Consider the following 12,578-nt stretch of genomic DNA (forward strand, 5'->3'; position numbering starts at 1 on the left):
CCCTAACATCAAGACGTCTGGTCACTCTAAATTGTGTAGTCAGGGCACTAGTAGCTGCTGCTATTTTTAACAACATGTTGTGTAGAGCTGCTGTGAACAGGCTGAGATGACACGATGGTTAAAGTGTCAGTGGCTGCCAGAAGCCGAATCTAGGATTGTGCGGCCCGTGTTACTGCCGCCAGTGGAGCTTCTGTAATGGTAGGAAATTATTCCAGGAAAAAATCCTAGAGTGGACAAACTCATAGAGTAAAGATTGTATTTTCCAGAAATGTACAAGTAAATCCATTCAGGAAATTAGGAGTTCAAAGAAATTGACTCCATCTTACATTCATGGCTGCAGACTAAAGCCTTTTCAGATCTTTCTAGCCTACAAATGCCCCCCCCCCCCTTTTGCAACATTTCTGTCACTCTTTAGGTAGATGTCCATAGAACTTGTGCATAGGCTAGTCTGAAAAAAACAACCCAAGTTATTAATCATAGCTGTTTCTAGTTGTACCCTGGGAGCAATTATTCATCAAAAGCTGATGTCTAAAATTTTATACATCTGTGTAGAGCTCCTTGCTCTGGCTCCTTCATGCTGAGAAGTGGTGGTGTGGTGTGAAGGGGACCCCAAAGACATGTCTACACTGCAGCTGGGAGCATGCCTCCCAGCCCAGGTAGACAGACTTGCACTACAAAATTGTCTGGAGGTAGCTAAAAATAGCAGTGTGGATGTTGCGGCTTCAGTGGAGACCCGAGCTCAGACCCAAGGACTCCAAACTGCAATGTCCACACTGCTATTTTTAGAGCATTAGCTCAAGCTGAGCTAGCATAAAGGTCTGTCTATCCATGCTGGGAGGCTCGCTCCCAGATGCAGTGTAGACATACCCTGAAAGTTCTGGTTCCAGCATGGGGGCAGATTTCCCCCAGAGCAAGCACTGTGAAGACAGCCATAAAGCTGTTTCCGAGGATCCTCTCACAAACCATACTGTAGAGGGCATGTTGGGCTGAAAAGGGCATGTGAGGGATGAGACTACAGCCTGCACCAGGGAGGAGTTTGGGGGGCAGTGTGTGGCCCAAAGGGCAGCCCTTGGAGGCTACCATAACTTAGGCCAGGTGTTCTTACAACAAATTTTTGGTGGCCTCAAAATGCGGCCACCAACTCTTGCTGGTCGCTGGCTGCTCTGACAATTTTTCCTAAAATACTTTAGGAAAAACAAATAAATATGCACATATTCATGTCCAAAGCATTGTGATTTATCTATGTGGGTTGTTTTTTTTTGCAGACTCGGTAATAAAAATAATGTACAGCTGTCTGTTCTTTACTGGACCTAAACAGAATAGAAACACAAATAAGGTCCTTTGAACATGCTTGTCTTTTTTTTTTTTTTTTTTAAAGACTTGCTAGCTATAAGTAAGTCTGCTCTGAAAAGTGATATTTGTATGTTTGTTAATATCACTTTTCACAGCAGACTTACTCAGCCCCAGCAAGCCCGGGGACAAAGTAAGCCCTGGATGGGGAGGTGGCTACAGAGGCAATGGGGCACTGGAGGAGGCAGCTGGGGCCAGAGGTAATGGGGGAGGGGGGTGAGCTCAGGGCCAGAGCCCGCCACTGTGCAGCCAGGGAACAGAGTCCAAAGCCCCACATCCAGGGGACAGAGCCTCAAGTCCCACAGCTTGAGCCTGCTGTCTGCCACCCCAGGGCTGAAGCCCAACTCCACTATCCTCAGGAACATGGAGAACTCACTGACTGCCTGCTCTTCCAGCTTGTGTGTCTCCAGAGGGGGGCGGGGCCCAACCACTGCTGGTGGCCCCTGGGGAGGGGTTGCTGCTCCCCCCCAATCACTGTCCAGGAAGCTGTGGCTGCAAGAAAAGCCCCTGGTGGCCACATTTGAGAAACACTGACTTAGGCTATGTCTTTTCTGCAACAAAGCTGGGTGGTGGTGGTGGTGGTGGGGGTTTACAGCAGGATGACTAATGCTCTTTAGCTATCCCACTGTAAAATCCTAGTGGGGACAAGGCACTGACATTTTTACCATGAGGAGCTAGGCAAGATCAACACTACGCCCCTGCCTCTGGTGGACTTCACCAAGTTTACCTAGTGGTAAGACTACAGCACCTTGTCTGTGCTAGGATTTTACAACAGGATAGCTAACATGCATTAATCCTGCAGTAAAGTCATGCCTTTTTTGGCAAGCCTATAAGTTACACTGGGTGCCTCTCCAGCCCTCAGATTTACCCAAGACCAGGAGGGCATAAAAGTGCTTTAAAGCCATCTTAACCCCCTTCCTCCTGGGCTATGTTCTATGCTATGCCTCTAAGAGGCACAGCACAGAATCTCACCCCAGAATTCTGCTGTCTGTAACTGTAAGTGTGAACTACTTTGAAAAAGAAAAGGTGCCAGGCCAGTGAAGCCTCAAAGCTCCGCAGATGCAGAGTTCCTGCTTTCATCTTTAAGGGGCTCAATTTTCAGCAGTGCAGGGCACTCCCACTCTGAAAATCATCCCCTTTAAGGTATCCCAATCTGGGACCCCAAAATCACTTTTGAACATTTAAGCCACAGTATAGGAGCTTTGCAGAGCAAGCACCTTCCTAAGCTAAAGTTTTAAGTGTCAAATTCTGGCTCCATTGATGTCAAATGCAAAACTCCCATTGATTTCAGTGAGATCAGTATTGTACCTTTAAATGTAAATTTAAACCCTAAATGTAAAAAACAAGCTCTTATCTAGACAGTTATAAGACATCTGTCGAAAGTGCATTCAATTTTTCAACTCAAAGTACTCTGTAGACTAACTTTATGTATCTATATTTTTTTAGTTGCAGCTTTTTTACAATACTACACTGGACGAGGATCTACGGACTGCTACTACTGAAACATTGCAGTTTGCAAAGTTTGCAAATAAGGAAAGGAGAAAACTCATAGCCAGATTTACTGATTGGTTACGGAAAAATATAGATGACTGACTTCTGAAATCTGTTTCTCACATATATTCTATTAGAATATAGCTTGCTAGCATTTTTATACTATTTTATGATTTAATAAAGAAATGAAGCACATGATTTATATTCGAAACCAAAGATTCTAACCACAAACCAACCTGATTCACAATGGAAGGATAAAATTCTACAGAAAACATGCAAGAAAACTATCTGCATATTACATCTATCTTATTTCCCTGGACAGTGATGCTTGAGAGACTTATTCTTAAATAAAGTCAAGAAAAATCTGCAGAAACATTTTTAAAATATGTCAGCACTTTTGGGGAATCAGCCCTGTGGTTAAAACACAGGACTTGAAGTTAGAAGACTTGGGTTTTATTCTCTGTTCTGACACTGGCTTGCTGTGTGACCTTTAGGCAAGTCGTTTAATCACACTGAGCCTCAGTTTTTGTATTTGTGAAAAGGGAATGGGGACGATAATATGTAAGTTAGAGCAGCGTTATGGAACTTTAACTCTTGAATGTTTGTTTGTGAAGTGCCTCTTGATCCTCAGAGGGAAGGCACTACAGGAATCCAAAGCTTACGTTTTTATATATTGAGTGCTTTTTCATCTACACTAAATTTCATTAGAGAATTTGTAGAAGTTTTACTTTCTTCCTGCCTATTATTAGGCTTAATGGAGATGACTGACAGCCAAATAAAACTCAGGCCATTAGTATTAAAGCAAGTCTATTAGCTTTTGGTTAAAGTGTATTAGTTTGTGGGTTTGTTTATTTGCACAGTTAACAAATTATGAAAAAATGAAGTTGCACCACTACCCCAATAAACAAAGAAAGTAATATTACATTACCTTAGGGAAACCCAGTGAGGAAGTAACAGGCAGTGTTATAAAGGAAATAAAGAGCACAAAACAGAGCAATATCCAGGATTTCAAAATCAGAGTTTTCAATGTGGAAAATTCTTTGTTGGGTTCCCAGTGCGCATACGAGGACGCCGACAGCCACATCCTTAGCCCCAACTAAGGGTATGTCTAAACTTGGAGCTGGGGGTGCGATTCCCAGCCTGAAGAAACATGTAGCTGTGGCAGCACGGGCAGCAGGAAAGGCTGGCCACCCTGAGTACGTGCCTATGGTCTTGGATGGGTACGTACGCCGGGTGGGTAGCCCCTCCCACTGCTCCTATGGCTGTGGCTACACTCTATTTTTAGCACACCCGCTTGATCAGAACTAGTGCAGGAGTGTCTCCTGGAGCTTGGAATCACACCCCAGGTCAAAGGGTAGTTACACACTTAGTCTCCTCTGCACCTCTCCAATGGTGCAAAGTATAATTAAAGCTGCCTTTAGGCAGTACTGGAGAATTCTGTCAGCACAAGGGACATATCTGATGATGTAGCCAGCTCTATGCTAGACACTCCTGGTCTCCCCAGCACCCATTCCAGGATGGGGAGAGTTTGGGGGCGGAATGCAATATGTTCCACTGATCATGGATCGCAAAGGAGCTGCTCCCTGCTAGCATGACTTAGAGCTTCTTCAGGTAGATGCATGACTGATTTGTCCCCCTGCAGGATTGGTGCGAGGTGGAAAGGAATGGAATGACACCTAGGCTACCCCAGGTGGGCACAGCTCTACACAATCTCACTGCAGGATTTATATACCTAACTTTCAGCACCCAGCCTATCCAAACCATTGTCTTTCTCAGCTATCTGTAACCATTCTCCCCTTTTCTTGTTTACAGAAATGTCAGGTTTTTTCCTGAATAAAAATATGTTAATAATTTAATCACCAATCTGTAAATATTTACAAAAGCAATTGTAAATAAGAAAATATTTCAAAATCAATTAATTGTGTGATTAATTGTGTGCTTCTTTAATAACATACCCTTTATATCCTTACAGCAACAATATAGTGATTGATTTTCCTAGAGTGTATGCCATATTGTATGTCTCTTTTCAAGCCTGCGACTAAATAGCAGGAAGAAACCCAGAATTACTTGGTGCCTAATGTTGGCAGCCACTCAAAGAAAAGGAAGGCAAAACTTTTACCTTTTGTTACTGCTTCTTGCTCTGCTGAGAATAGACAGTTGAAAACATGTCTAAGAACGTATCCCTTTTCCAGGTAATTCTGTCTGAAATAACTGTAGAGGCAGAATAGCAGGGAGAGAATTACTTAGATTTGTTCAAGGATGAAAATAACAATATGGTATCTCTAGTACTAGCCCTGCCCTTTCAGCCTGCTGTCATAAGCAAAATTTTCTGTGAGAGAAAGAGAGCCTCAATTACTGATCCCATTATGGACCCAGGCATGCTAAAATTCGACCAGAACAAAGACAATTGATTTAAAAATATAATTGTATATAAACATTCGAGGCTGATCCACAATTAATGTCAGATCTCTCTCATACTATAGCTGTCAAGAAAAACTACTTCAGCCTGCTTGGTGTAATTCTTTTTTGATGCTAACTTGCCCTTAGTTTGTAGCAAGACAAGTCATCATGGAACTAATCTCTTTGGTCTGTTCAGGTCAAGAGAGAAGTAGCAACTGGGCAATCAATATGTAAAAAGCAATTAATATGAATTTCCTCTGTTATCTTTCTGAGGGCATGTCAATAACACATATATAGTTTGTAGTATTTATTATTTCCTCATTTATTACAGTTCTCAATTCAGTTCAGCTAAAACCTAATTTATGTTAAGTGCATTAGAGAAAACAAAACAGATCACAATCAATGTATCAATTCTCTTTATGGAAAAGGATATGTGTTATGAGACTTAAGTTTTGGACTACAAAAATAATGACCCTTCACCCACACTTTACATTCAGTTTCTGTGAGAATGACGTCTACAAAACACATTTTACTGCATTCACTTAAATAGAGGCTGAGTCCTGCTGAGAGTGTTCTTTTGCCAGGCCCAGCATGAAGAACTGTGTGCTCCTTGTAGGCTGCAGGGAGCAACAGCTAGTTAAGGGAGGTGGATGGGAATGCCAAAGGAATGCCAAGCTTTGACTGGCATGGGTGATTCATTGGCAAGCTGCCTAAGAGTAGGAAGTAAAGCTGAGTAAAAATTTTTGACCAAAGCTTTTTTTCCAGCAAAAAATGCAGATTAGTGACACCAAAACATTTTGCAAATGTGTCAATTTTGCAGAATTGTTTCAGTAAAAACAAACCCCAAAACCAAAACAAACAAAAACCCTAAAAAACTTCCAAAAAATCAAAATGTTTTGGTTCTCATTTTCTATAGGAACCATTTCAATTTTTCAGGTTGAAATGAATTTTCATTTTGAAGTTTCCTTTAATTTTAGTTTAAAAAATTTTTAAAGTTTTTTTTATGTGGTTTTTTTTAAAAATTCAAAATCAAAAGAAAACATTTTGTTTCAGGTCAAATGAAATATTTTGTTTGACCCACAAAGTGATTTTTGTAATATATATATTAATTCACCAAATTTTGTAACAAATGTTTATGGTTTGATGCAAAGTTATTTTATTTTTACTCAACTTTTTTTGGAATTTTCAGCAAACTGCACAGCTCTACTTGGAAGTGCCAGGGAAGTAAGAGGTTGAGAGGGAGCCCAACCAGAATGGACTATCTCACACTGCTAGTGGCCCTGCACTCAGACTCCGTGGCCAATAGTAGGGTGACAAGTAGGCAGGAGTGACTATGAAGAGTAAAGGCTCAGAACAGGGAAACAGATGATGCAGCCAAGGGAAGAGAAGTGACTGGGAGAAGTTGCTGTTACTGCAGGGGGACTGTGGTTGGCTGGAGCATGGTGGAGGTGAAGGGAAGGCTGCTGACTGGCAGCTTGGTGCTGAAAGTGACTTTAGTGTGAAGGATTCAGGACTAGGAAATTATGGGGTTTGGCAAGCAAATCACAGGGTGTGTGTAGGTGTTGAGGTGCATATAGCTGTCAGTGTGTATGTGTGGGGAAGATGGGTGAGGAAAGGAGGTTGTAGATGACAAGGTGTGAAGAGCGGAGGTTGTAGATAATGCGAATGGACAGAGAGGAAAAGTGTTGGGTAGGAAAAAAGGTCAGGGACTTCAACTGGCATAATTAGTGTAGCTCCATTGAGAGAAGCAGTTATAGTTGCTGGGCTGTGATGGGGGAGGTGGTAGGTGGTGGGCTGTGAGGACAAATTGTAGCTATCGTGATGCAAGGTTTGAGATAAGGCTCATCATTGCCTCCCCACCTGCTCTTTACAGTTGTCCCAAACTCAGCTCCTTGCCCCACGCACATTTCTCTGATTTACTGCTATGCTGTCTTGCAAACAGAGGTTACTGTGCTGCTGCAGGGGACGGTCTCTGGAAGGCAGAGTCAGAGAAAGCTGCTGTGGGTGTGCTAAGGGTGAGGTGGCCATGGGGGCAGGAAGGAGTTGCTGAGGTCAGAAGTGAACTGGCAGGAACTGCAAGGAGAGAGAGAGATGCAGGGATGTTAGTGATAAGGGAGGCGCAGAAGAGAAGGTATATTGGGAGGGAGGGCAGAAAAGAGGCACGATGGAGGAGAAGCATGAGGAACCGGACTCAAGGGGGGGGAGACTGGGGAAGAAAGTGAGAGGAACTGCAGGAGAAAGGGGAGACCTAAGAGAATGGGAGGAGGAGAATTGGTCAAAGAACTAGGAAGGAAGATGTGATGGGGTGTACAAACACCACACTAGGCAATAAAGGGGTAAGGAACTACTCTGGGCTCAGCCAGCCCTGCCCTGCCCTGCCCCTAGAAAATGCACCAGCTGGAGGAGGAGTTAAAAGGCAGGAGAACAGCTCACTTGGTGGTAGACCAGGAAAGAAAGCAGACCTGTAACTTCAGCAGAGGAGAGCGGAAAGAACGGCAGAATTTCTCCCTAAACAATTGCCCAAAGATCCTTCCCTGAGAGAAGGGAGGTCCTGCTACAGAGAGAGCCTGACAGGGAAGCATCCCCTACTCCCTCTCATATGAACTCTGGGTTGTGCTAATTCCCTTTGTTTTGTTTGGACTACCCTGGCAGGGGAAAGCTGTAAACCTGGTCTGACTCAGGAGGGAGGCCCACACCACAGGAGGAAGCAGTTGCCGTCCCGAGAGAAAGGAAGCTCCCATGTTGCACAGCTGCTGGAAGACCTCTTCTGGTGAACGGACACCCTTCACACCATCTTACCCTTGGGACAATTGCAGGGAGGTGGTAGGAAGTGGCCCAGGGAGGGCAGCCTTAAGTGCCCCTGGCTGTCAGATCACTGATTGCCCTCAAAGGGCTCTGGGTTAGAGCCTGATGGAATGGGAGTGCCTGGGCTCCCCTATCAGCCTTACTACGCATTTTACTATGCCAGGGGATCAGAGCCGGCCCACAACATTTTGGCACCTGAGGCAGGAAGCAAAAATGACATCCCCATGCCCCCTCGCTTGGGCCAAAACTTTGAAAGGTCTCAATTCTGCCTTCTTCCTGTTCTACTCTGCCACCTACCCCAATAAAGGAGAACTTAAAATGCCTTGTTCAAAAATTCTAAGTAACATTTAACTTTCAGATGCCTGAACAGCAAATGTAACTTTTCTTGTCTGCATAGTAAACACTGGCATTTTTATCTGTTTGAATAATCAAAGTGGTGCCTTCCGTGCCTCCTTGGTTGCAAAGATGTGAACTGCTCCCTGCTGAAGGTGCACAGTCTGGGCCAGCTCAATCTCTATTGAGATGGTTGCGAGGCTGACCAGCCTCTCCTGAGTCATTGTGGAGCGTAGATGTGTTTTTATTAACTTCAGCTTGGAGAAGCTGCGTTCTCCACTGGCAACGGTTACAGGAAGTGTTAAAAGTATGTGCAGAGCAACAAAAGCATTTGGAAAGAGGGTGGTCATCTTATTTGTGCACATATATTCCAGAACAGTCTTTGGAGTTGATCCTGCTGAAATGTATCTTGAAAGTTCATCGCCTAAATCACTCACATCAATATCGCACATGTCATCATGTGTCAACACTGTCTCTAGTGTCCTGCATTGCTGGTGATGGTCTTCTTCAGGTATAATGAGGAGTTTTGGAATATCATACAACATCCCAAATATACGGCTGTGTTCCTTGAGCTGCAGGAAACGTTCAACTGACTGTATTACACAATCTAGCACCTGGTTAAAGAATTAACTTTGAATTGTTGTTTGGGGTCTCTTATGGGATTATCCCGTGCCTCGTAATCAAAATGTCTTCTTCTTCGGTGATGCTTGTATTCTTGAATGGGTGGGAAAATAGCTTCAGTGTGAAGTTCCTCTGCCAACTTCTGTGCATTCTTCAGAATGTTTTGAAATCCCTCATCTGATCAGTAAGACTGTAGGTATGACTTTCCTTTGTCCAGTTGTTCCATTGGTCCAGATATATCAAGGTCAACACCTTGGAGTCTCTTGCTTACAACATTTATTTCAAACAGTATGTCATGCCACAACACTAAGCCACACAGACATTTGAAGTTATGTATGTTTCTGGTGATTCCATTTCCCTCTGCCACTGTTTTCCCATGAACAATTCCTGTCATAGCATTATCCTCCATAATGGCAATTATGGCATTATCTATCTTCCCAATTTGGTGTTTGATAGGCTTTATCGCCTCCACTTGACTTTCCCATCATGTGGCACTCAGTGGTTTCAGTGTCAGAGAGGATGTTCCCAGATGCTGCTTCAAAATTTGCTATTGATGAGTTGATGCAGAGAAAAATACACAGATGCTTTGAACTACATTAAAAAATTCAGCAGCCTCACTAGGAGCTGATGCTGCATCACTGACCACCAAGTTCAATGAATGAGAACTGCATGGGACAAAAAAAGCTCAAGGGTTTAACTCTCGGATTCGTGTCTGCACTCCTCTCTTCTTTCCTCTCATGTTGGCACCATTATCGTAGCCCTGACCGCCCATGTCAGCTATCACAATTCCTGTATCTTCCAGCTTTTTAAGAAGCACATTTGTCATACCAGCTCCTGTAGTATCATCAATGTCAATAAATTCTAGAAAATGCTCTGACAGTCACCATTGCAGGGACATTTTCACTAGGTTCTGTTGTTGTTACAAACCACACCATTAAAGTCATTTGTTCCATATGGCTGATGTCAGGCGTGCAGAATAACAGAGTAATATCTTGCTGACTTCAGATCTGCCACAATCTTCTGTTTGACTTTTGTTGCCAGTAACTGTATGATCTCATTTTGAATTGCTTTTCCAAGGTAGTGGTGTGTGTACATTTCTTGGGTGGTGACTCTTCTTAGATGCTCCTGGAGTACAGCATCAAACTCAGCCATCAGCTCCACTATTTTAAGGAAGTTTCCATTGTGTGGCACGTACAGCTGATCTGAAGTGCCATGCAGTGCTAGGTTTTGGGTAGCAAGCATTCTCACAATGGCAATGAGCCTTTTCAGAACATTTTGCCAGTAAAGAGACTCTGAGGCAATCTTCTCTTGATGCTGATCATCTGTGGTGGCCTTTAACCTTAGTCTCATCTCAAGCTCTTTCCACCTATGGAATGCTGTCTGGTAATTTGCTGCCTTCTCATGGCATGCCAGATTTCTAGCCAGATTTTTCCAGACATTTGTTCCTGTAGAACCCAATGTGGCTGGAACATTAGACTGGAAGAGTTTGCAACAAAAACAGTATGCAGCATTTTGGGTTTTTGAGTACATAAGCCATGGCCTCTCCACTTTGTCACCTTGGGGATTTCACGCCAGTAATGTGTTGGATGGAAACTTCTATTTTCATTGTCTTTGGGGAACATGAAGTTTTTCACTTGCTGTGATCCATGCAGTACAAGGAAGTCCCTTAGGCTACTGCTCAAGTGGGTCCACAGTCCTGGATCATCTAGACTTAAGGAACTAAACTCAGCAGCAGCTGTTTCTTGCTCCTCCACCACACTCCTCTCTGAACTACACTTTTCTTCAGGAATGTGCAAGGTTACATCCATTTGAGATGGAGATAGAAAAGCTTCTTTTGCTTGCTTTCTTTTTCTGAATGCTGCCCCAGAGGGGCATTTTCTTCTTTCACTCATGACTGCTGTTCTGTGCCAGCTATAGTGGCTCTCAACACTCAGTTGAAGGGGACAAATAAGCAGGCTGGTAGCAGGGCCTGAGCGAGGGAAGATATCAGCATCTTAAGGGCCTAACTGGCTCCTACTACTTCAGTTGACTGCCTGTTCTCCTCAAGTAGGTTCAGGGAAGCAGCAGGAAACAGGAAGCTTCCTGAGAAGCTGGTGTTAATCTGTCCAGGCTCCTGGGGGTGCTAGAGAGGTGCATAAGAGGCTTCTCTTCCTCTCTCTCCCTGCAGCTCCTGCTGCTTTCTGTTATTCCCTCTCACCTTTTCTCCTGCCTGCCTGTTATGTCTCTTGTGCCCGCCTTCCTCCAGCACAGCACTCCACCATCTCGGTGCATCTAGAGCAGAGAGAATACATATGCACCAGCAGGAGACACAATTTTCTACACTCTGGGTCCTAGTGGCGCCCTCCCAGTCTGGCACCTCAGGCAACTGCCTCAGTTCGCCTCATGGTAAGGCCAGCCCTGCAGGGGACCCAATTACAGCACAGCATTACCAGCTTGCCAATCCCAAAGATGAAAAACTCATGAGTCAGACCATGAAAAGCATGAGATGGTGTGTTTTGGGTTTTGATCTTTGAACGCCCCCTGCTCACCCCCAGTACTTGTGTGGCTCTCTCCCATGTTTATAGAGGAAGCTGATTCTGGCCCCCACTTCAGGTGCTCATGCTGGCAGCCTGGTGATGTGGAGCTTCCAGTTTCTTCCAAAACTCTAATTAATTAATTCTGTATCCCCCAGCCCAGCAATTAATTTGCACCTTCCCAGCCCCCAAGGTTGTAAGTGAAAGAAGAAATTGTAGGCATCACAGTGTGAGTGGAGAGGCTAGAGGTACTGGGGTGTGCGTATGGAGGGGACTGTAAGTATAGAGGTAGCAGGATGCTGTGTGGGGAAGGGATTGCTTGCGGCTAAAGGTTGGGGAAGTTTAGCTTTTCATCACAGAGAGACAGTAGGGAGTGTTATCTTCCTTTTTACTCCTCACAGCACTTGGTTAAAGCGAGCAAGCTTTGCAAAAATGACCATGGGTTGCTGGGCAGTTGCTTCCCCCACACTACAGGCACAGCAGCAAGCTCTTCTGTTTACCATCCTGGTTACCTCCTCTCCCTGTTCTCAGTGCAAAGAGAGATGAGCAAACACCAGGAAGAGACAGCTCTTGACTGGCTGAGTGTGTGCCACGGAGGAGCTGCCTGGGGGTGCAGGTTGCAGAGGCAGATGGGAAAAGGCTGTATGTATTTGTGTGTGGGCGTGCGTGTGGACTACAAGGGGACAGGTAGCTATTTGGGGTCTCCGTGGGCCGAAGAGTAGGTAGTTGTGGATACAAGAAGGAAAGTAGTGGGGAGAATGGGGAACAGTTCCCTAAAGGAGAAACGAAATGGGATATTTATTGAGAAAGGGACCTGAAAAGGGCAGAGAGACAGACATTGAGATCAAGGAGAATAAAGACCCAAGGGAAGTGAGTCCAGGAAGAAAGTGAAAGGGAGGGTGCTCAGGCCACTGAGAGTGAAAGATTGCAGAAGAACGAAGAGATCCAAAAGGGAAGAAAGCAGGAGCATGAGAGGTTATGAGGAGAGGTTATAAGCAGGTTATGAGGAGAATGGAGCAGTGAGTGATAGAAGAAGAGGGATCCATAGAGGGAGGGCAAGATGTT

General features: G+C 44.4%; 1 protein-coding gene across 1 annotated transcript in view; it reads left to right on the forward strand.

Annotated features, from left to right (window-relative positions):
• Nucleotides 1-4,713, forward strand: part of LVRN (laeverin) — a 67,302-nt gene extending 62,589 nt beyond the window's left edge. Inside the window, exon 20 of the mRNA XM_073344753.2 lies at nucleotides 2,797-4,713. Within this exon, the coding sequence (XP_073200854.2) occupies nucleotides 2,797-2,943 (147 nt within the window). The 3' untranslated portion in view covers nucleotides 2,944-4,713. The remainder of the gene's footprint in view (nucleotides 1-2,796) is intronic.
• Nucleotides 4,714-12,578: the final 7,865 nt, after the last annotated feature.

Source organism: Lepidochelys kempii, chromosome 5 (genome assembly GCF_965140285.1).
Source record: "Lepidochelys kempii isolate rLepKem1 chromosome 5, rLepKem1.hap1, whole genome shotgun sequence".
NCBI lineage: Eukaryota > Metazoa > Chordata > Testudines > Cheloniidae > Lepidochelys > Lepidochelys kempii.